This window comes from Hyaena hyaena, unplaced genomic scaffold, assembly GCF_003009895.1.
Source record: "Hyaena hyaena isolate Hyena2069 unplaced genomic scaffold, ASM300989v1 scaffold_378, whole genome shotgun sequence".
Taxonomy (NCBI): Eukaryota; Metazoa; Chordata; class Mammalia; order Carnivora; family Hyaenidae; genus Hyaena; species Hyaena hyaena.
The window spans coordinates 832,935-855,066 of record NW_024081009.1 but is presented as its reverse complement, the minus strand read 5'-3'; the positions used below and the strand labels follow the sequence as shown (position 1 = coordinate 855,066).

The 22,132-nt window shown below is 37.6% G+C and overlaps 1 protein-coding gene and 1 pseudogene across 6 annotated transcripts in view; both read right to left on the bottom strand.

The window, feature by feature from the left end:
• Positions 1 to 289: 289 nt before the first annotated feature.
• Positions 290 to 22,132, bottom strand: part of CDC27 (cell division cycle 27) — a 73,622-nt gene continuing 51,779 nt past the window's right edge. For 3 of the 6 annotated variants that reach the window (XM_039250644.1, XM_039250645.1, XM_039250648.1), the window contains 5 exons: positions 17,703 to 17,820; positions 12,575 to 12,703; positions 5,647 to 5,721; positions 4,682 to 4,838; positions 290 to 3,067 (listed from right to left, as the gene is read on the bottom strand). In XM_039250644.1, the coding sequence (XP_039106575.1) occupies positions 2,985 to 3,067; positions 4,682 to 4,838; positions 5,647 to 5,721; positions 12,575 to 12,703; positions 17,703 to 17,820 (562 nt within the window). In that variant the 3' untranslated portion in view covers positions 290 to 2,984. The remainder of the gene's footprint in view (positions 3,068 to 4,681; positions 4,839 to 5,646; positions 5,722 to 12,574; positions 12,704 to 17,702; positions 17,821 to 22,132) is intronic. The other 3 variants (XM_039250646.1, XM_039250647.1, XM_039250649.1) reach the window with 1 other exon arrangement.
• LOC120244251 lies at positions 20,072 to 22,110 on the bottom strand (annotated as a pseudogene).

The window sequence follows — 22,132 nt, the reverse complement described above, 5'->3', positions numbered from 1 at the left end:
TAAATTGCTTTCAAAAGTAATTTATTTGGATTTTCTGTATCCTTTAATGAATTGCAAATATATTAACAGAAAAGGCTTTCTCCCCCCCTCCGCCACCCCTCCACTGTACAATTTCTATAAGTCAGGAAAAGAAAAAAAAAAAGACACAAAGTTACATTGTTTCAATGCAAATAGGACACACACATCACACCCACACTTGCATTTCCCCAGGTTTTCACAAAGAAAGCGGGTCACCGCATTTCTCAATGAAGACCCACACTAAACTCTGGCTAATCAGAGACTTCCAAACTTTTTTCTTCAAAAAGAGCATTTTTAATAGACTAAATACTGGTTATCACTGAGTTTTTGTTTAAGGTACAACAGCAGCATGGTTCAAATGTAACTTGCAGTTCTTGGAAAAAACAAAAATTTTAAAATAATGAAATACAGAAAAAGTCGGGACCACCTTTCATTACTTTGAGTACCATTGTTCACTTGAAAAAATATTTCCAACCTTCTAAAATCCCAGAGAACTATTTCCAAGGGGGAGAAATATCCAATGCCACAACATAACTTGTGAATAAAAGTGTGTGTGTGTACATAGATATGTAAGTGTGTGAAAAGCTTAAAGAGATAAAAAGGGTGTTAAAGATCTTAGATTTTAAATTTCCTTCAAAGTAACTTATGAAATTTCAAACATTTTGCTTGATCAAAATGTATGTCCTTTTCTGGTTGATTGATCCTCATTCCAGGCCAAAAAAAAAAAAAAAAAAACAACCCAAAAAACAAAACAAAACAAACAAAAACAAAAAAAGCAAGCAAACCAGAAACAGTTACTAGGTGGGAATAAGGCTTCAAATAGCTAGATGTTTTGAAAGTAGGTGTGAGGAAAATTACATCAGGCAGGCTAAGCTTGGGCTAAGTGTCCCTAGGCCAGCCACTGCCACGGTGTACCTTCCACAGCTATCTTTTTATGCTTGGTCTCAAAATAAATGCCAGAAAGGCTCTTACCTCTGGCACAGGACATAAATTCCTACTATAAAAAAGATAATTATACATCAGCAAATTATGTTCTGAGTTTAGTTTTCTCCAGGCTTTGTAAAAGAGCTCAGGTTGAAGCTCTCTATGAAATTCTGTATTTGATACTGTTATAGAGCTGGCTTATGATTTGCCAATTAAAAAATATAAAATTAAATATTACAGAACTCATGAATAAAATGGAATATTTGTTAGAATCCAAGTGCTAGCCTTTGGGAATTTTTAATGATATTCCTTTACTTCCAAACTTTCCTTTTTCTTATAAATATTTTTTTAAGCAGCACATAGTATATAGATTTAGGTAGGAAATTTTGTTAAATATCTCTCTGGCATCGATTACCTAATCTAAGACTCTGTCGTGAATTAATTTATAATGGTATCTAATCCACATTCAAATGAGATTAACAGTAAATGATAGAAAGTTACTGAGTCTACAGGCTAAAATTCTCTTCACATCTTCTGTAGTCCACCTTATTTTCACAACTTGACTAACAAGTACAGGTAACCAGTAGATAAATTTGTCCTTCATCAAAGATTCCAAAATAATAACTGTAGGCCTGTCATTCATAAGAAACTATAATTTGTTATATTCTGACATTGGCACTTAAAAAAATGTTAACAACTAAAGTTTCTCTAAAAATTTCAATACATTACAATAAAGGAGATACACAATTTAAGACTTTAAATCTGTTACTGTGAAATTCCAATAATTCCCATTTTATTATGCATAATTAGATCTTTAAAATTGTGGCCATTCCCCAAAGACACCAACCTATATTATGACACACTCAGGAGAGAACTCAACTCCTTCATAAGAATGTTCCCCCCAACCCCCAGCTAAAAATTTCTAATATCCTAAACCCAATCACTCTTGGTAAACGTTTTGGTGACTCACACTACTGAAAATAATTTGAAGCGAGAGCCGAAAAGAATGGAAATGACCTCAACCAAAGGTAACTACACATTCTTGCACCCTGCTTAAACACTTAGAAAAGCCAAAGGGATACTTTCTTGAACAAATATAGATTCAAGGTTATGGTACAATTTTGATTGTATTAAGGCTTTGCTATCATGATCTCTTTTAAGTCTCTCCACTTTAGTGCTCTCATTTTGATTCTTATCGTGAACTTAAATGGTTACTAAGGGCCTTGTTTTGGCTTTTCAGTGGGCAAACACTCTATCATCTCTGACTGTTAAAGGTGATCCCACAGAGCTCAAAGAGAAGAGGCAATATGGTCAAGGAACAACTTTAAAGTCTGCAATACCAAGACAATGATCAACACTTTGAAGCAAGATGAATAAATTAAAATTCTTGGTTAGACATTAAAGCATTCTTGCCAAGAATAAGTGTACACTGTATGGAGGGATATTTGATTCCTACACATGAGTCCCAATATGCCCATTACATCTGTTTATGGGAGACACTGCAAGTTTAAGGTAATTTACATTCCTTGGCAATCAAGTTACTCTGTTATAGGCAATGTCTTTTATTGTTCCATCTGGCACTTGCTAACACCATTCTTGAAGAACCTAGAAATGAAGGTCAGTCACCTGTTAATCAGGAACAGAACCAAATGAAAACAAATTTTTGGAAAACAACCAAGAAATTCTGGTTCATCACTATTTTCCATATCTAATGGTTCCTTCAAGATAAAACGTTCTCTTCCTTCCATGATAGCTTCCAACAAAGGGAGATTAAAGAAAAAAAAGAAAAGAAAAGAAAGTTCCCCATCTCACCCCCCTAAATTGTCATTCATACTGGTGAAAGAGCCAGTCTTGTTAGCAGCTAAATATTGCACTGCCTTTCATTCTGTGTACAGTCAGGGTCCAGTGACAGTGGCACACTCGTGGTCTAAGTGATGGATGATGACACTGCCGGCTCAAGAGTGAAGACTCAGTATATGGAGGGACAAGAAACATGTCAGCACTAGTCACACATCCAGTTGCAAAAGTCTGATTTCCAGGAGTTAAAACTCATCACTTTCAGCTGCGTGAAGCTGTGTGTCATCCGCGTCTGTCATGCTGCTCTCCTGGGAGTCATCTGTTCCCACTTTAAAAATAAAACAAAAGTCTACAGTAAGGTGTCTGATGGCTATTTCTTGTTGGTTCACGAAAACAAGGGAAATTATTCTATGCAGAGATGAGATCTTAAATTAAGGCCCTTAAAGGTCCTGACATCCTCCCAACAAATGTTGTTCAGATTCCTTATTTTACAGCATGTCTGAGAAGACTGGTTTACTGCATTTAACCTTGATGAGTTTTAACAGAGCTACCGCTCCCTAATGAATTCCTTATTCCAACGTTTGGAATTAGAACTAGTTCTTTGTGACATTAAAAAAAAGACTGACATTCCCTCCAACTATTGACTCCATTTTGGGAACAGTCCCTGCTAGTCCACAGAAATACAGAATATAACCCTCAGTTTAAAAAGGGTTATTGGGATTGTAGGAATTTTAATTTTAATTAAAGTCTTTTGCCAAGTTTTCTGGAACAAAGCCATCTTAGTTTACCTCATCAGAAGTTTCTCAAGTCTCGTATTAAAGAAATACTATTCTTAAAAAAAAAAAAAAAAAAGTTTATTTATTTACTTATTTGGAGAGAGAACACACGCGCATGAGCAGGGGAGGGGCAGAAAGAGAGAATCCCAGGCAGCTCTGTGCTGTCAGCACGGATCCTGATGTGGGGCTCGATCTCATAAACCATAAGATTATGACCTGAGCTAAAATGAAGAGTCAGACGCCTAACCAACTGAGCCACCCAGGTGCCCTTAAAAAATACTGTTATATTAGGATTTAGTTCTCACTAATTATTTTAAGATATATAATCAATTTAGGGATAGAGTATTTACTACTGCCTTCAACTACTTCTTTGTTCCCTCCTTTTTTCTTCATTCTTCAATTTATATATATATATAAAAGCCATATTTTTGGATTGTGCTGACAGCTCAGAGAATGAAGCCTGCTTCGGATTCTGTGTCTCCCTCTATTTCTGCCTCTCCCCTGTTCATGCTCTTTCTCTGTCTCTCAAAAATAAACATTAAAAATTTACTTAGCACTTACGATGTCTTCAACATGCTGTCATATCTACTATCACCCTGCCCATCCCGTCCCGAATTCCTATGAAGCAGGTAAGGCAGGCAATAGTTACATATTTAAACTTAAATTGGGATCCAGGTAAAAATCTGTCATGGATTTGTCAAAGTGACACAGCAAATGAGGCTCAAAACTGGGACTAGTTACCTGACTCCACATGCACTTTGGTAATATATTGCCCTATTTAATTTCTCTAAAATTCCATTTGGTATAAAGAATATACCATGGCTAGAAAAATAAATTAGGGGTGCCTGGGTGGCTTAGTTGGTTAAGTGTCCAACTCTTGATTTTGGCTCAGGTCATGATCTCATATGGAGTCTGCTTGGGGTCCTCCTCTCTCTGACCCTCCCTGACTCATTCTCTCTCTCAAATAAACTTAAAAAGAAAAAGAAAATTAAAAAGCAGCCCACAAATTCTGATGCAAAAGGTAGCTTTCTGAATACTCGATACTTGAATAAAATGTTTATTCTGCATCATAAAGAACTATCTGTTCTGCTTTGCCTAACAGTGATGTTTTACTAGCTCTCTTGTTTGATACACATAGAAATCTAATTTATATGGATGATACTCACTGATCTGTTCTTCTTGGGTTATTGGCTCCTCGTCATCTGGAAGGTAGCGCTTGTCAATTGCCTCTTTAATCTGGTTATTGGCTCCTTTAGGATCTAAATCCATAGCCCAAGAGAAATTCATCAGGGCGAGGTGCGTTTGACCTAACTTCTTGTAAACCTAAAAATAAACAGCAGCACTACATTTTTCATTAAGTTGTGAGCTTCAATTATAAAATCCTAAACATTATTAATTTAAATAGGCTTCTAATTTACATGCTGTAAACCCATTCTGATAAGTAGGTCATTTTCATCTTATAGAATAACTCAGACTACCTTTTGAGTTTCTTTTAATATAATCAGATATTTTCAGAATTCCTTGCTTCTGTCTCTCCAATAGTGAGTTTCCAATAGATTGATCATATTCTGATCAGATCAATGACAACTGAAAAAAAAGGACTATAAGCTGCTTGATTAGCAATTTTTTTACACTGATTCTAAAGGTTGTTATGTCAACTCTCAACACCTGTCCACCATTCTCAGCTACCTTAACCAGTTGGCATTTAGGCACCCAGTCTGTAAAGTCTTGACTAGTCTGGCCTAAGAAATCTCGGAAGTCATTTCTTCTAATTAAGAAAACACAGAGCCATTAATTTTCTTTTTTGGGGGGATGCCTATCCTTTTATGGATAATTGGAAGCTAAGAGCTTTCCAAGGTGTAGTCTCAGTTAGGAAGTCATGACTGGCCACTGGCTGCAAGTGCTAGCATGCTTCCAAAACTATAGTATGGTTAGGATACAGGGTGTATGTTCTTGCTCCTTTATTAGATCATCTTCTTAAATGTTATAACTAACTCCATTCTTCATTCCCAGAGCATTTAGTTCAGAGATCTAGTTGAATATGCTCAACAGATGTTGCATAATATTTCTTCTTCAGAAGTCAGTATTTGTTATGAAAGTTACAGTTTAGGATCATGGCCCCAATCTTTACCTTTCCTATTAAGAAGTAAACGAGGGATTCTTTGGGAACAATTTGTTTCAGTTCTTCAAGTTCTTGTAAAGCAGACTGAAAAAAGCAAAGAAAAACAGAGTAGCAAAATTTTACAAAGTTCTAACTAAGCGTTTTTATTTGATTTCCCAAATCATCTTAACTAAAGCTTATTAGATCTTTATCAGTGTACTTCCTTATTGAATCTAATTCTTGTCACGAAAAAAAAAAGGCATGAAAAGTATTTATGACAACAGGAACTAAGAAATGGCAGGAATTCAGCAGAGTACACTTAGAACACACACCTGTAGGTGGTGACAGGACCTGCCATGGCCAACATTTTACATACAATAACAATGCCCCATCACGCTGTGCGGAAAAGCCCCGTTGCAGAACAAAATAATTCTGAAGTTCTGTTAATAGACCTTCTCCCTGATTCAAGCACTAAGCTTTGAACACCAACCTGCTATTTTAACTAATGAGAAAGAGTCTACAACTTAACCCTCTGAATTAAGTTAAACTGTCTAGAAATCTTTTGACCATTGCTAAAGGGTTGGGGAAACTGAGAGAAAGGATAGAGAAATAGATTTGTATTTAAAAGAAAGACATGATGATCAAAAATAAACTGGGTCCCCAACTGAGATACTGTCTGCTTTTCACCTAGCAAATGGACAAAAAGAAAAATAACCTGATACATAAAGTGACCACAACTGCAGGCACTCCCATCACTGAAGGTTGAAAGGTGAACTGGTGCAAAGCCCGTTTGTGAACACTAGTTAGCAGTATCTATTAAGAACTGCAAGGGGCGCCTGGGTGGCTTAGTCGGCTAAGCGTCCGACTTTCGCTTGGGTCATGATCTCGCGGTTCGTGGGTTCGAGCCCCGCGTCGGGCTCTGTGCTGACTGCCGGCTCAGAGCCTGGAGCCTGTTCCAGAGTCTGTGTCTCCCTCTCTCTCTGACCCTCCCCTGCTCACGCTGTCTCTCTCTCTCTCTCTCCTAGAAATAAATAAAAAAAAAAAAAAAAAAAAAAAAACATTTAAGAACTGCAAGTAACCATTAATTCAGCAAACCTGCTGCTAGGAATTCATCCCAAGGACATATTCAAATAAGTTCATTAGATCATCTTTGTAAGAACATTCAACATGTTACTGCAAATCATTAGAAGCAATGAAGGTGTGTCTAATCATAGCCTAGGTAAAATAAATTATGGTCCCTCTCTATGGAGCACTACATTTGTAGGTCCTCATATCTAGGTAAAAAAAAAAGATGCAATAAAGTATGTGCAATAGTATTTCTTTTGTAACAGGACCTGCATGTGACACATATACAAATAGTTATGTGGGTATTCTCATAAACACTTTATAAATATATTTATGTGAGCATAAATATAAGTTTTCTTTTTTTCTGGCAGAAATCAATACCTATATGCTTCTAATCAAGGTAAGAGTGGCGTACCTTTGAAGAGGATGATTGAGGTAAAGGGGGAGGGAAGACCTTTTATTTTTTCCTTGGTAGCCTTCTCTATTTTTTGAATTTTCTAACATAAATATTATACTTTATTTCTCTATAATGTCCACAGAGATTTCTACTCTTCTTCTCTATACTGCTTTGTAGTAAAACAAAATCCAAAGTTAGGTTAAAAAAAAAAAAAAGATAAATACAAATATCCACAGAAATTTTAAAAAAGCAAATTACAGAACAATATATGTAGTTCTATCAGCTTCTTATTTTGTCATAACAAATTACCAGTTTTTTTTTAAAAGGTCTTTTATTTTTTAATGTTCTTTCATTCATTTTTTGAGAGAGAGAGAGAAACAGAGTGTGAGCAGGGGAGGGGCAGAGAGAGAGGGAGACACAGAATCTGAAGCAGGCTCCAGGCTCTGAGCTGTCAGCACAGAGCCCCACGCGAGGCTTGAACTCACAAACTGCGAGATCATGACCTGAGCTGAAGACCAATGCTGAACTCACTGAGCCACCCAGGCACCCCACAAATTACCACAGTTTTGATGGCTTAAAATGAGACAATTTTTTTTTTATCTTACAGTCTGTGCATTAGAAATCCAATCTGAATCTCACTGGGCTAAAAAATCAAGGCGTCTTCCTTTCTTAAGATTATCTGTTTCCCTGCCTTTCTAAAGGCTGCAAGCATTTTTGGCTTGTAGCCTCCTTCCTCCATCTTCAAAGGCAACAAAGGTGGGCTGAGTCCTTCTCATGCTGCTTCTGACCACAGCTGGCAAGGATCCTCCATTTTTAAGATCCATGTGATTAGACTGGGCCCACCTCAATAACGCAGGGTCCTCTCCCCAACTCAAGGTCCATGTCCTTAATCACATGTACCGTGTAAGGTAACATTCACGGGAACCAAGGATTAGGGCCTGCACATTCTTGAGGGGACATTATTCTACCTACCACAGTGGTGTAAGCCTACCTTGTTAGGGACAATTAAAAATATGTAAATAATGAGAAAAAGATCTAGAGAAGAAGAGTGTTCTGAGTTGTTAACAATGCTCCTCCCTTGGAGGGTCAGCTTATGAGACTGTAATTTTTTTTAATGTTTTATTTATTTTTGAGAGAGAGATAGAGACAGTGTGAGCAGGGGAGGGTCAGAGGGAGAGGGAGAATCAGAATCTGAAACAGGCTCCAGGCTCTGAGGCAGCTGTCAGCACAGAGCCCAATGTGGGGCTCGAACCCACACGCCATGAGATCATGACCTGAGCCAAAGTCGGACACTCAACCAACTGAGCCACGTAGGCACTCCTCAACTGTATTTTGTAAATACTTTCATATTATTGAGTTCTTTGGCAATAGGCCAATTACTTTCATAAAAAGCCCCCACAAAGATATAAGGACTAAAGCAATGGTCAAAGATAGTTAAGTGGGCTAGCAAATGTATCAGAGGATTATAGAGTTTAGGTAACATAAGGGGATTTATCCATTGATTGGTAGAAGACTAGTTTTATTTCTCTGAAGAGGGTAGAAAGAAACCAATCTTACTTCACAGTTATATAGCTTAAGACAGCCCCACCCCACCCTTCTTTTACCTAAGGCCAAATGTAATTTCTTGGCTTTTGTAAAATTTTCACTGGCATTATCTAAAATAAAAGATTCACATAAAATCTTCTTGTGGAAAGTAGTGTGAAAGTAGCTGTATGGTAGATTCCATGGGTTCATTACCATACTATAGTGATGCCTGAAACTGCAATAAAAAGAATTGGGAAAAAAAAGGCAAACACACACACATGAATACACACACACACACTCTCTCCCTCTCTCTCTGGGCAGTGTATTTGTTTAAAAGGCTGTGTTTTTTACACAAGTATGTAGGGGGCTCTGGTGCATCCTGAACAGGTCACTGTCTTCCTAACTGCTGGCAATCCACGAGAAATAAATTCAAAGGACCGCCGGGCAGAATGGGTCTGAGAATCACACCTGCCTGTCTAGGAATGGAAGATTTATTACATGTGATAAGTCTACGAGGTAGATCGTTCTCTTTTCCTTCCATATTAGTAAATATTGTAAAATATACATGGAATAAAGTCTCAAGATAAAAGATCTATGGTCGCAGTTATCCGTTACTTACAATCACTGTGACACCTGTCAGACATTACTGACACGGACTGATGAAGCCTGTACTACAATGAAGCAGCCTGGGACTGACTTTTAATACTGCAGAGAAGCAGTTCTCATACTTGTTCGTTCTCTAGACCTCTTTATACCCTTAAAGCTTATTGAGGAACCCAAAGAATTTTTGTTAATGTGGCTTATAGCTATCAATACTTACCATATCAGAAGTTAAAACTTGAACAGTTTTAAAAATATTTATCCACTAGTTTAATAGTAACAACAATAAAGTCATTACTTGTTAACATAGATAATATCTTTTTAATGAAAAATAATTTTATCAGAATAAGAAGTCAGTGAGAGTAATGGCATTGGTTAATATTCTTGCAAATCTCTGGTTAATAGAAAACAGCTGGACTCTCTTGTCTGCTTCTGCATTCAATCTTATGTCATGTAGCTTTTGGAAAATTCCACTGTACATTTGTGAGAATAAGAGTGAAAAAGGCAAATAACATTTAAATATTATTATGAAGATAGTTTTGACATTGTTGACTCCTTGAAAGGATTTTTGGGGCCCTCCAGATGTTCTCAGATCATACTTTGAGAATCACTGCTTTAAAGAAATCTTACTCAGAACAATGCACCCCAATCCTTCTATGCTATATCACACACAGTTCAGAATTGACAGCTTTTCTTTTATAACTGTGCGCTGTAATTGTTATAAAAATTTCATGGATCTTTCATACCTCTCCACCTCGAAAATCTAATTACAAAGACTCACTGACAAACAGTGTCTAACAGAGTATCAGAGTTCTCATTTTTGCTCTAAAAAGACTTAAGACTTACAGCACATTAAATGGGGGAGATATTAGCAATGCTTTTGCCACAGAGAGGATGAGGTGGCCCTCTAACACCACTGGATTTTCATTCTGGAGCCAAGACATTTTGGAAACAATGAGTAACTTTTACTCATGCCCCTTTTTATACTATCTTAATATAGGTATATTGGATATACCCATGCATCAACGTAGGTCTTGTAATTTAGCCAAACCCTAAGCTGGTACTCAATAATGGCTATGACTATTATAACTTGAGCAGTGGGTCAGATTAGAACTTGGGCTTCTTGAAGCAACTACAGGGCTGACTTAAATGGCGTAATATCTGGTAGGTGTGTTGGCATTAAAATGGCTTAAAAAAAATTTTTTTTTAATGTTTATTCATTCTTGAGAGAGAGAGAGAGACAGAGCGTGAGCAGAGGAAGGGTAGAGAGAGGGAGACACAGAATCTGAAGCAGGCTCCAGGCTCTGAGCTGTCAGCACAGAGCCCGATGTGGGGCTTGAACTCACAGACCGTGAGATCGTGGCCTGAGCCGAAGTTGGACGCGTAACCAACTGAGCCACCCAGGTGCCCTTAAAATGGCTTTAAGAATAATTAGTTGAGTAAAATCCTTCAACTGAAGAACCTGATCCCCTATCTAAAGTGGTTACAGGGGTGCCTGGGTGGCTCAGTTGTTACGGTTTTGTGGTTCGTGTTTGAGCCCCCGTGTAGGGTTCTGTGCTGACAGTGTGGAGCCTGCTTGGGATTCTTTCCACTCACTCTTACCCCTTGCCATCCTTCCTCTGCTCACTCCCTCTCAAAATAAACAAATAAACTTAAAAAAAAAAAAAAAAAAGAGGTACAATGAAGCAAAACCATGAAAACAATGAATTACAATAATAGTACCTCAAAGAACAAGTTAAAAGTGGAAAAGTGTTTATTAGATCTATTTTTTCTTTTTCCTTTTTTTTTTTTGGAGAGTGTGTGTGCACGTGGTCCAAGTGGGGGGGCCAAGGGAGAGAGAGAATCTTAAGCAGGCTCTATGCCCAGCGCAGAGCCCGATACCAGCTAGATCTATGACTGTGACATTGTGACCTGAGCCGAAATCAACAGTTGGGCACTTCACCAACTGAGGCACCCGGGCATCCTGAAAAGTTGTTTATTACATTTAAAAGAAGCTTTTATAAAAGAACAAAAACAGTAAGGACTAGACCTCCACTTCTTTGATAAAGAAAAACAGACTATGATTAGGGGAATAACTGAAAAAATGAGAACAAATATGGTTGATCCCTTATATATCTTTATTAGTCTGGAAATGTTAAGAGCTTATTATTGGTTTTATATTTTACAGTTTCAGCAAATGTCAATGTGTACTGGAAGAACAGATTTCTTGGGAGAGTCTACTGAAATGGATTATTTGGCCCAACATTTTCTGTGCACTTGAATTTTGGGGTTTTTTGTTTGACAAGTTTTTACTCTTTTTAGAAAGAAGAGCCTGGGGTGCCTGGGTGGCTCAGTTGGCTGGGCGTCCGACTTTAGCTCAGGTCATGATCTCCACAGTTCATGGGTTCAAGCCCCGCATCGGGCTCTGTGCTGACAGCTAGCTTGGAGCCTGGAGCCTGTTTCGGATTCTGTGTCTCCCTCTTTCTCTGACCCTCCTCTGCTCACACTGTCTCTGTCTCTCTCTCAGAAATAAATAATAAAAACATTAAAAAAAAAAAAGAAAGAAAGAAGAGCCTAAATTTATTAAAAAAGTAACCTGAAATTTCAATCAACGCTTTGGAGTCATGGTTTACAATTCATTAAATGATCACAAAAATCCCATGTCACTTTATGCATCTTATCTTTCTCAATTTTTCTTATCTCCTTTTCTCTCTCTATATGCGTGTGTGTACATATATATATACGCATATATATACTTATGGTTTTTTTCCAGGCTACAGCTTCATAATTTGGAAAACAGAGTGAGAATTAAATAGAGAAACACATCAGACTAGACCAAGTGCCCTTGTTCTAAGCTTTCGTAACTCACTATCCTTTTCTTCCTTTATGTGCTCAACCTGTATTCTTTTTGTGATTATTTGATTAATGTCTGTTGTCCCTCTGGAAGGTACTAAGTGGTGAGTTTTTCAAAGGCAGGAGATATGATTGCTTTGCTTCCACCACTTTATCCCTAGTCCCCGACACGGAATAGGCAGGTACTCAGTACATATTTGTCAGATTACATGCAAACATTCATTTGTCACCTGCTCAGATATATTGGTCTTAGGGGATGGTTTAGGTTTTACCTTTAAGATAACTCCCTGACGGGAAAACTGCCGTTCTACAAATAGAATCTTTACAAGGGATAATGACATATTACTAAATATCCACAGACTCAACCAACCTGTCAGTATTTCATGAAGAAATAAAAATCACAAAAGAAAATAAATAGCTTTTGAAAATGGGAAAATAAACTATCAAAGATGAGAAAGTATAAATAACCTTTGGCCTATTAAAAGAAGGGGCAAAACTTGAGCAATAAAATGATGAAAACCATTAAAATATATATCTTACCTTATATTTTTCATTTGCAAATAAAACTGAGGCTCTGTGAAATTTGCATAGAGGGTTCTTGGGATCAATAACAATGGCTTTGTTTAGGGTATCCAAAGCCTTCTCAGATTTTTTCAGTGCATGCTGAACCTGTAAGAAGTAAAGACCATATTAATGTTTCCCTTTGATATTTATGAAGAAAGGTGAGAACCAAATACTGTGACTCAAAACCAACATAGAGATAATGAAACTACTGGGGCACCTGGCTGGTTCAGTTGGTAGAGCATGTGACTCTTGATCTCAGGGTTGTGAGTTCGAGCCCCACATAAAGATTACTTAAAAAAAAAAAAAAAAAAAGATATGAAACTACTAAAGTTGTATGGTCTAACTGGATTTTCCTCAGCGTTAAATGGACTTAATAATTAATTAATCAATTAATAGAATATCTCTTAAATCTCTTCCAATTCTATTTAGTTCAACTGCTTCACTTTCAAGATGAGAATGCTGAAGTCCAGAATGTTAGATAATTTATTCTGGGATCAGAACCTAGGTCAGAACCCAATCCACCATTATGTATCCATAAATGATAATTCTACCTTTAGAGCAGATATTCACTCACTGCTCAGCCTAAAAGACAAAAACCTTGGTTTTCCCTTCATTAGAAAATCTGTACTATTTAGCTAAATAATACTTACATTTCAGTAGATTTATTATGGTCCTTTAAATATTAGGCTTTTCTTTTTCTTTAATGTTTATTTATTTTTGAGAGACAGATCATGAGCAGGTGAGGGAGAGAGAGAGAGGGAGACACAGAATCCAAAGCAGTCTCTAGGCTCTGAGCTGTCAACACAGGGTCTGAAGCAGGGCTCGAACTCATGAATGGTTAGACCATGACCTGAGCAAAGTCATGATGCTTAACAGACTGAGCCACCCAGGTGCCCCAATGTTAGGTTTTTCAAAACTAGGTTCAAAGGACCCCTAGAGGATTTGGCTTTAAACCCTTGCCAACTCTGTTTCACTCAGAACAATTATACTTCTACTTATTTTAGGAATTTATTTTAAAAACAATTCTTCTGCTTTATATATTTTAAAACATTGATCTTTAATACTGGGAAGTAAATATTTTAAATAACTTAAAAACCCAGCACAAAAACCCAACCATCACTATTCATTCATGTGTACATTCTGATATGCTGTGTTTTTCCGTGCATGATCTGTATGTTAAGAAGAAAGTGTAGTGAATGGATGTGACTGTGTAACTTTAACAAATACCACAGTAACAAGAACTGCCAAAATCTGGCTGCTAAATTCATCTATGTAATGATCTTTGCAAAACATTATTACTACATGTGCGCAAATATTCTGCCCACAGAACTGAAATCCTAAACTCTAGTTCTCTAACAGAGAAAAGCATACTCTATTACCTGAAAACTTCTTCAAATACATCACACAAAATTTTAAAACAATCTGTTCCACAATCACTTTAGAAGAAAATCTACTTGGGGCACCTGGGTGGCTCAATTGGTTAAGCATCCAACTCTTGGTTTTGGCTCAGGTTCTGATCTCATGGTTGGTGAGTTTGAGTCCCACATCGGGCTCTGTGCTGGCAGTGAAAAGCCTGCTTGGGATTCTCTGTGTCCCTCTCTCTCTGTCCCTCCCCTGCTCATGCTCTATCTCACTCTCTCAGAATGAATAATAAACATGAAAACATTTTTTTATTTTTTTATTTCTAGGAGAGAGAGAGAGACAGCGTGAGCAGGGGAGGGTCAGAGAGAGAGGGGGAGATACAGACTCTGAAATTGGCTCCAGGCTCTGAGCTGGCAGTCAGCACAGAGCCCGATGCGGGGCTCGAACCCACAAACCGCAAGATCATGACCTAAGCGAAAGTCGGACACTCAACTGACTAAGCCACCCAGGCGCCCCAACATGAAAACATTTTAAAGAAGAAAGCTTACTTTATTTTTTTAAAGTTTATTTTTATTTATTTTTGCGAGAGAGCAAGCAGGGGAGGAGCAGAGAGAGAGGGAGACAGAATCCTAAGCAGGCTCCATTCTATCACCGCAGAACCTGATGTAGGACTTGATCTCACGAACTGTGAGATCATGACCTGAGCCAAAGTCAAGAGTAGGATGCTCACCAGACTGAGCCATCCAGGTGCCCCAAGAAAGCCTGCTTTAAAAGGTGTCCAATTTCACTAAAAGATATCAAGAGATACTCAAGTTTGATTTGCTTAAGTGATGAAGAAAAATTTTTTGTTGATATATTTTGCATAGTACCTAACTATAAAAAATAAGTTACCATGGCAATTAAAAAGAACTATAAAGAACTACAATTCTTCTCCCAAAATTAAAAGTGAAATTTCAAACTAACATAATTTCCTCACATTGTATGCCCATTCCCACAAAAGCCAAGCTTGCTGAGAGAAAGAGAAGGGCAGAGGAGGGAAAGAGGAAGGAGCTGGGTAAGAGGCAAGAACAAAAACTTCTGGTACCATGTTCACAGAGAAACTAGTATGAGATTTCAGAAAGCAAACAGCCTTTTTCTCCTATCAAAGTATAACTTATCAGTTAAAACACTTAAAAAAATCGAACATCATGCATGGATTTGAATCATTTTAAATATCCTATCCTAGAAACATTCTACAAATCTTCAGATTAAAATAATTAAGTCTCTGTTCTGATTTTTAAAAGGTATCTTTCAGGGTGCCTCAGTTGGTTACATGTCCAACTTTGACTCAGGTCATGCTCTCAACAGCTTGTTACTTCAAGCCCCATGTCGGGCTCTGTGCTGACAGCTCAGAGCCTGGAGCTGCTCCAGATTCTGTCTCCCTCTCTCTGCCCCTCCCCTGGTCGTACTTTGTCTACCTCTAAAAAATAAACAAACATTAAAAACAAAAAAGATATCTTTCTAAAACAATATCCATGACCCTGACAGGGACATGTTAAGGGTACCTTTTCATAGCTTCTTGTGAATTTTTGACTTTTTTTTTTTTTTTTTAAGAAAGATAGTAAAAGCCAGACTCCGCTAGGGCTTCAAACTGTGCATACAGAAGACAGGATTGCAGTGAATACAACGTGCAGTCCCATAGTCAGGAAGTGGCCGTTCCTCTCCATTCCACCAGATACTGCACCTTTCCAGCAAGTGTCACCCAGAGAGTCAATACTTGGTACTTTCCACCATGTGTTCTTCTACCTGTAGCACCAAACTAACTGGTTATGGAGTTTTTTAGACAAGTGATCAAATCCTGATGTGCTCAGTTATTTGAAATCTCCGTGTTGAGTTCATCAAATTGGTAAACTTTTTTGCCTTCATCATTTTTCTACTTATTTCACTGAGTCAGTTTTTGTGATCAGATGTTATCAGGTCAAACAGGTCATGTAGATAGCACAAGTATTTTGGGGAACGCTGACTGTTTTGTTACCAAAATACTGGAAAAAATTATTTCAGTATCTTTCAGATTTCATAAAGTCAATATATAGAATGTCTACTAAAAGACTGTAAAATACTAAAATTTTCCATCAAGCAACGTGTCAAAAAATATATTGAGCCTATAAATTGTTCTGTGACTAGACTTCACTGTCATCTCAACATGGTCCTTTTTCTTTTTTTATTTTTTTTGAGCGAGAGAGCACTCACGATCAGGCAGAAGGGTAGAGAGAGAGAATCCCAAGCAGGCTCCCAGCTGTCAGCGCAGAGCCCAAAGCCAGGCTTGAGCCCACTAACTGGAAGATCATGACCTGAGCTGAGATCAAGAGTCGGACACTTAACTGACTGAGCCACCCAGGTGTCCCCATCTTAATATGTTTTTTGCATGCGTGTGCGGGCACACACACACACACACGTATATATGTACATGTGATTATATGATCTATGCAACACAAATGATGGGAAGGGGCAGCTTTGGAGTATATATCCCATAATTCTTTTACAGGAATAGTTGGCAGTGTTTACACAGCAGCACTTATCTTAGGCTTTTATTGGGTGCTGTTGCTTGCTATATATGAAGAGAAATGCGTCAAACAAGTTTAAAGTTTAGTGTGCTCTGAAGAATGGTGTGAACAGTAGTATTCAGGGGCTTTTAGGATGTTTTTCACTTTCAGTCCTGTAACTCAGCTGTTTAGGAGCTAAAAGTAATTCAAATAATATGAGTATTATCTCTTACTAGAAGTAATGTTTTCAAGTTTTCACAGCACATTATGATTGTAAACATCTCTCAGTTTCAACAGTAAGTCCGTGGGAGGCCCATGAACTTCCTGAAGTGACTATAGTAACTTTTAGTCATGTTGAATAAGTGTGGCATGAACAAAGTATTTTATTGCACAAAGTTAACAAACAGCACGTTGCCTGACAAGGCTACTGCTGCTTTATTAAATTACCTCTTATTTTTATAAAATGTACCAAGATTTAATTGATAACTTTATTTTACAAGTAAAAAAAAAGTTTCTTTAAAATAATGGTGATCTACATCTCTTTTTAAGAATTTTAAGTAGTAGGGCAGCTGGGTGGCTTAGTCCATTAAGCGTTCAACTTCGGCTCAGGTCATGATCTCACAGTCCATGGGTTCGAGCCCCGTGTCGGGATCTGTGCTGACAGCTCAGAACCTGGAGCCTGCTTCAGATTGTGTCTCCCTCTTTCTGCCCCTCCCCTGTTAATGCTCTGTCTCTCTTTCTCTCAAAATAAATAAGTAAGTAAGTAAATAAATAAATAAATAAAATAAACATTAAAAAAAGTTAAAAAAAAGAATTTTAATTAGTTCTGGGGTGTGTGGGTTGCTCAGTCTGTTAAGCATCTGACTTCTCATTTTAGCTCAGGTCATGAGCTCATGGTTTTGAAGGTGCACTGCTCTATCCAGCTCTGCACCTTGACTGCACAAAGCCTGCTTGGGATTCTCTCTGTCCCTTCCCTATTCATGCTCTCTCTCAAAATAAATATATAAACTTAAATGGGCTTCCCCAAGGAATGAGGGTACTCCAGTGATTTCTCTTTATGTCATAGAAAAAGGTGATATTTTTGGCTATAAAATAATCCACAATACTGTCCTAGGAATGTGAAAAAAAAACAAGTCCTAATTTTCACCATAGCAATTAAGTCAATAACCAACACATTTCAAAAGGGAGATTAATTGAAAAATATTTAGAAAGCTACTTACTACTCCAATGTGGCAAAGTAAAACTGAACTTTGAGGGTTGATATCAAGTGCTTTCTGGAAATGCATTTCTGCAAGGCTGAATTTTTCTTGCTTGTAATAAATCATTCCTAAACCATACCTGAAAGTATAAAATAAAATATAAATTTAGGGATATGAACTTCTGACTGCTAATTTAGTTCAACTTAATAAAAGGGTATATATAGAATCTGGCATCTTAATAAACTAAAGAAAAATACTGTTGGTGTCAGAGAAGGCAAAGACTATCAATCATGATAAAAAAAAATCATCAAAGCATTTTAGACAAGTCCCTTTTATAAGTAAAAACAATAAATCAAATTCAATCAATCAAATAGAACTGTGATGATGAGGAAAAAACCCTACATCCTTAAACCCATCATTATGATCTAGATTTAACAGCTCATTTTCACTGAGTGGCTAATGATATTATGCCAATTAACTTTGTTAAATTCTTTATGTCAATTATCTCATTTAATCCTAGGAGGAAACAAAGAGACAGGTACTGTTATCACTCAAATAAGTGAAACTGAGTCTAGAGAAGTTAAATAACTTGCCCACAATTATACAGCTAATAAGGATTCTCTGCTTTTTTTTTTTTTAAAGGTTTACCTATTTTTGAGAGAGAGAGTGTGAGCAAGCAGCGGAGAGGCAGAGAGAGACAGGGAGACACAGAAACCGAAGCAGGCTCTATGCTCTGAGCCATCAGCACAGAGCCTGACACGGGGATCAAATTCACAAGCTGTGAGATCATGACCTGAGCCGAAGTTGGACGCTTAACCACTGAGCCACCCAGGTGCCCCTAAATAGCTAATAAGGATTCTAATCAGAGCCTTCCTTTATGATTCTAAACTCCTCCTAATAATGCAACTTCTATATTCTTGGTGCAAATGCATGTATATCATTATAATTATGTACGCATAGTGTGATGGTCTGCTTCCCCTCTCTTCACTTACTATATCAAAAATATGTTCTATAAACTTCAAAAGTATAAATTTTAAAGGCTATGTAACAGTATATTAAGTTGATACACAGGCATTTCTTCTGAATTTTTAAAACATCAAAATGTAACTGATTTACATTAAGGAGACCTTTTTTGGGCACTACTAGATAATGATAATAGGGAATAAGCACCAAATGAATGAAATAAGAAAAAAGCACAGTATTTTTTTTTTTTTTTTAAATATTTGAGTGGCTTTGCTTACCATTATCATTGTGTTAGGGGTGACAAAAAGGTATAAAAACTGTGCTAACAATGTTGATGGTAGAATAACAAAAGGAGGACTATTTACTGTGGAGTTGGAATAATACATTTAGTTATATACATAAAGTTACCTAAATCCCTCACTATTTAAATTCTTCCTGTGAAAGCTTGCCAATCTGAGTATTTTTTTTTCTAACTGAAACAATTATTTTTATAACAACTTTTGATATGGTATAGTTTTTTTAGACCACAATTATTGCAATATAGGGCAGACCCAAACATTTAAAAAACAACACAAGTCCTATGAAGAACTGAATTATTAAAATCTGGCAGTGCTTTATGTGAAGACAAGGCAGTAGGAGCAAGCCTGACTGCTCTGTATGTCAGCAGAAGTTAGCACTGGCCAGGCCGTCTCTCAGGTAATGTGCCTACTCAGAAATGAGGTATACTCCACTAAAAAAACATATATACACAAATAAAAAATGTTTTGGTAAGATAGTGATTCACATTTAGTGACAGAATGAAAATGCAACTGCTATAATGATTACCTCAAGAGATTAAAAAAAACATGTCTGACATAGAAACTGTAGCAGAGTTATGATATCACAATTATACTTAGTCATTTAAATCATTAAGTCAGTCAAGAAAAATATAATAAAAATGTCAGCAGTAGATATAGCATTGAGGCAGAAATAAGAACCTTTTTTTTTTTAAACAAACTTTTTAATGCTTTTTAATGCCTTCTTAGTTTAACTATGTGAGCCAGGTAGTAACTTCCTAAATAGAGACAGTACTTAACAATCCAGAACACTAAATTCTAAATAAACCCAATGAACTGAACTAGTATCTAATAAACTAGAACACAGCCAAAGAGCAACAATTAGTGGAGAGTTTTCAATGTTTATTTTCTACGACCCAATAGGTGTTATACCAGCCCTCTCCATTTTCCCAGTTCCTATCCTTTTCTCCCCCCTTCACAAAGGTTGTCACATAATTGGATATTTCTCTACTTTGTACACAATTATTCTTACTCTCCATAGAAAGGTTGCTTCTTAACTTTTCATCTGGTGATGGCAAGCACTATAATCTGATTTTAACAGAAGAGTGGTAAAAATGCCTCAGTGATTTACATTGAATGCAGTACATTGGTGCATGGCTCTTGCATTCAGTTATCAGGAATGTAGAAATGTGTTTTTATTCAAAAATACAAAATAAATGATCTTTAGGCATGGACAATGACAGCAGTAAACCATTATATGTTGTCAACTATAACCAATAACAGATGGATAGTGATTTTCTTAGACATCAGTCTGCCTTTTCTTCAGTCATTTCCTTCAACCGGCTTCTCTGAAGTTACTGTTGAGGAGCACTGCCCTGAGCTTCCTCTCACAGTTCATTAACAATGGTAAAACACTATTCCAGAAATGAGAACACGCCACCTCCCATACCATCTCCCATTCCACCCATTCTCCCACTCCAGGGTCCTCTTCCTTAGGAATTTCGGTGACTACAACTTCTGCTGTAGTTAGCAGAGAAGTCACTCCAACAGCATCCAATGAAGCAGTTCTTACGAACGTCAGTTGGATCAATGATTCCCTTTTCTACCATATTCACAAAATCTCTGAGCATACCATTGTAACCAACTTCTGAGGAACTCTGCATAATTTTCTCAACTATCAATGATCCTTCAACACCTACATTCTTAGCAATGGTCACTGCAGGAATTTTGAGTGTTCTCTTAATGATTTCTATATTATTTTTTTTATCTTCATTAGCTGGAGTTACTGGATCCAAGGCTGGAATGCAACAAAGCAGGGAACAACCCCCTCCCAGAACAATGCCTTCTTCTACAGCAGCTCATATAGCATTGAGGGCATCTGTAATTCTTTGTTTTCATTCACTTCAACATCACTTGTGCCACCAACCTTCAGCACAGCTACTACTCCATCTGAGAGTTTTGCCAGATGTTCATTCAGGGTTTCCTTTTCATATGAACGAGCTGTGATATCTAACTGTTCAATGATTTCTTGGAAACGTTTTTCAATTTGAGCCTTGTCACCTTTTCCATTTAAGAGAATGGCATCATCTTTGGTCCCAATGACCTCTCCAACTTTTCCTAAGTGATGAGGCTGAACATCTTCAAGATTTAGAGTCAACCCTTCTCCGAACACTGCACCACCAGTAGCAATAGCCATATCTTTAAGCTGGTTCTCTCGTCACCAAAACCTGGAGCTTTGATGGCTACAACCTGAGACCAACTTTTAGCCTATTCAAAACGAGCTTCTCCATCGACATCATCAGCAATTATGACCAAGGGCTTACAGTGAGCATTGGCAATTTCAAGAGCAGGTACAACTGGACTGGATACCAGAAATTGTCTTTTCACTCAACAGAATATAGGCATCTTGGAATTCACATTTTGCCCTTTTGATGTATTAATAAAGTATGGAGAAATACAACCTCAATCAAACTTCATGCCTTCAATAATTTCTAATTCATCATTTAGTGTTTTTCCATCCTTTACTGTGATGACACCCTTTCTTCCAACCTTTTTAATTGCATCAGAAATGATGTTGCCAGGTTTTTTTGTCTCCATTTGCAGAAATGGTGGCAACCTGAGCAATTTTCTCAGGGGCTGTCCCAGGTTTAGACTTACTTCTTAAGTTCAGCAGTTGCAGCATCAACAGCTAACATCACTCCTCTCTTGATTTCCACTGGATTAGCACCTTTGCTAATCCTCTCGAAGCCCTCCTCGGCGGCAGAGCGTGCCAGGACGGTAGCAGTAGTGCTGCCATCTCCAGCCTCTTTGTGTTACTGGCAATGTCTTGAAGAAGTTTAGCATCAATATTTTTATATTTATCTTTTAAGTCAATTGACTTTGCAATGGACACACCACCTTGTGTTACTCTGGGACTGCCCCAACTCCGTTCAATAATCACCATTTTTCCCTTTGGCCCCACAGTAACAGCTACAGCAGCGGCTAAAAGGTCTACAGCTTAAAGCATGAATGTTGGGCATCTGCACCAAATTATACATCTTTGGCATACGCCCGAGTGAGATGAGGAGCCAGTGCCCTGGACAGTGGCCTAATTCGGTGAAGGACTGAGGATAATCCGAGCATTTCTGTGGGGCAGCGGCAGGGCGTGCGGGCGATGAGGCAGGCCTTCGGAGGCGAGTGAGGGACAGAGTGCACGGCGCACATGGCAAAGAG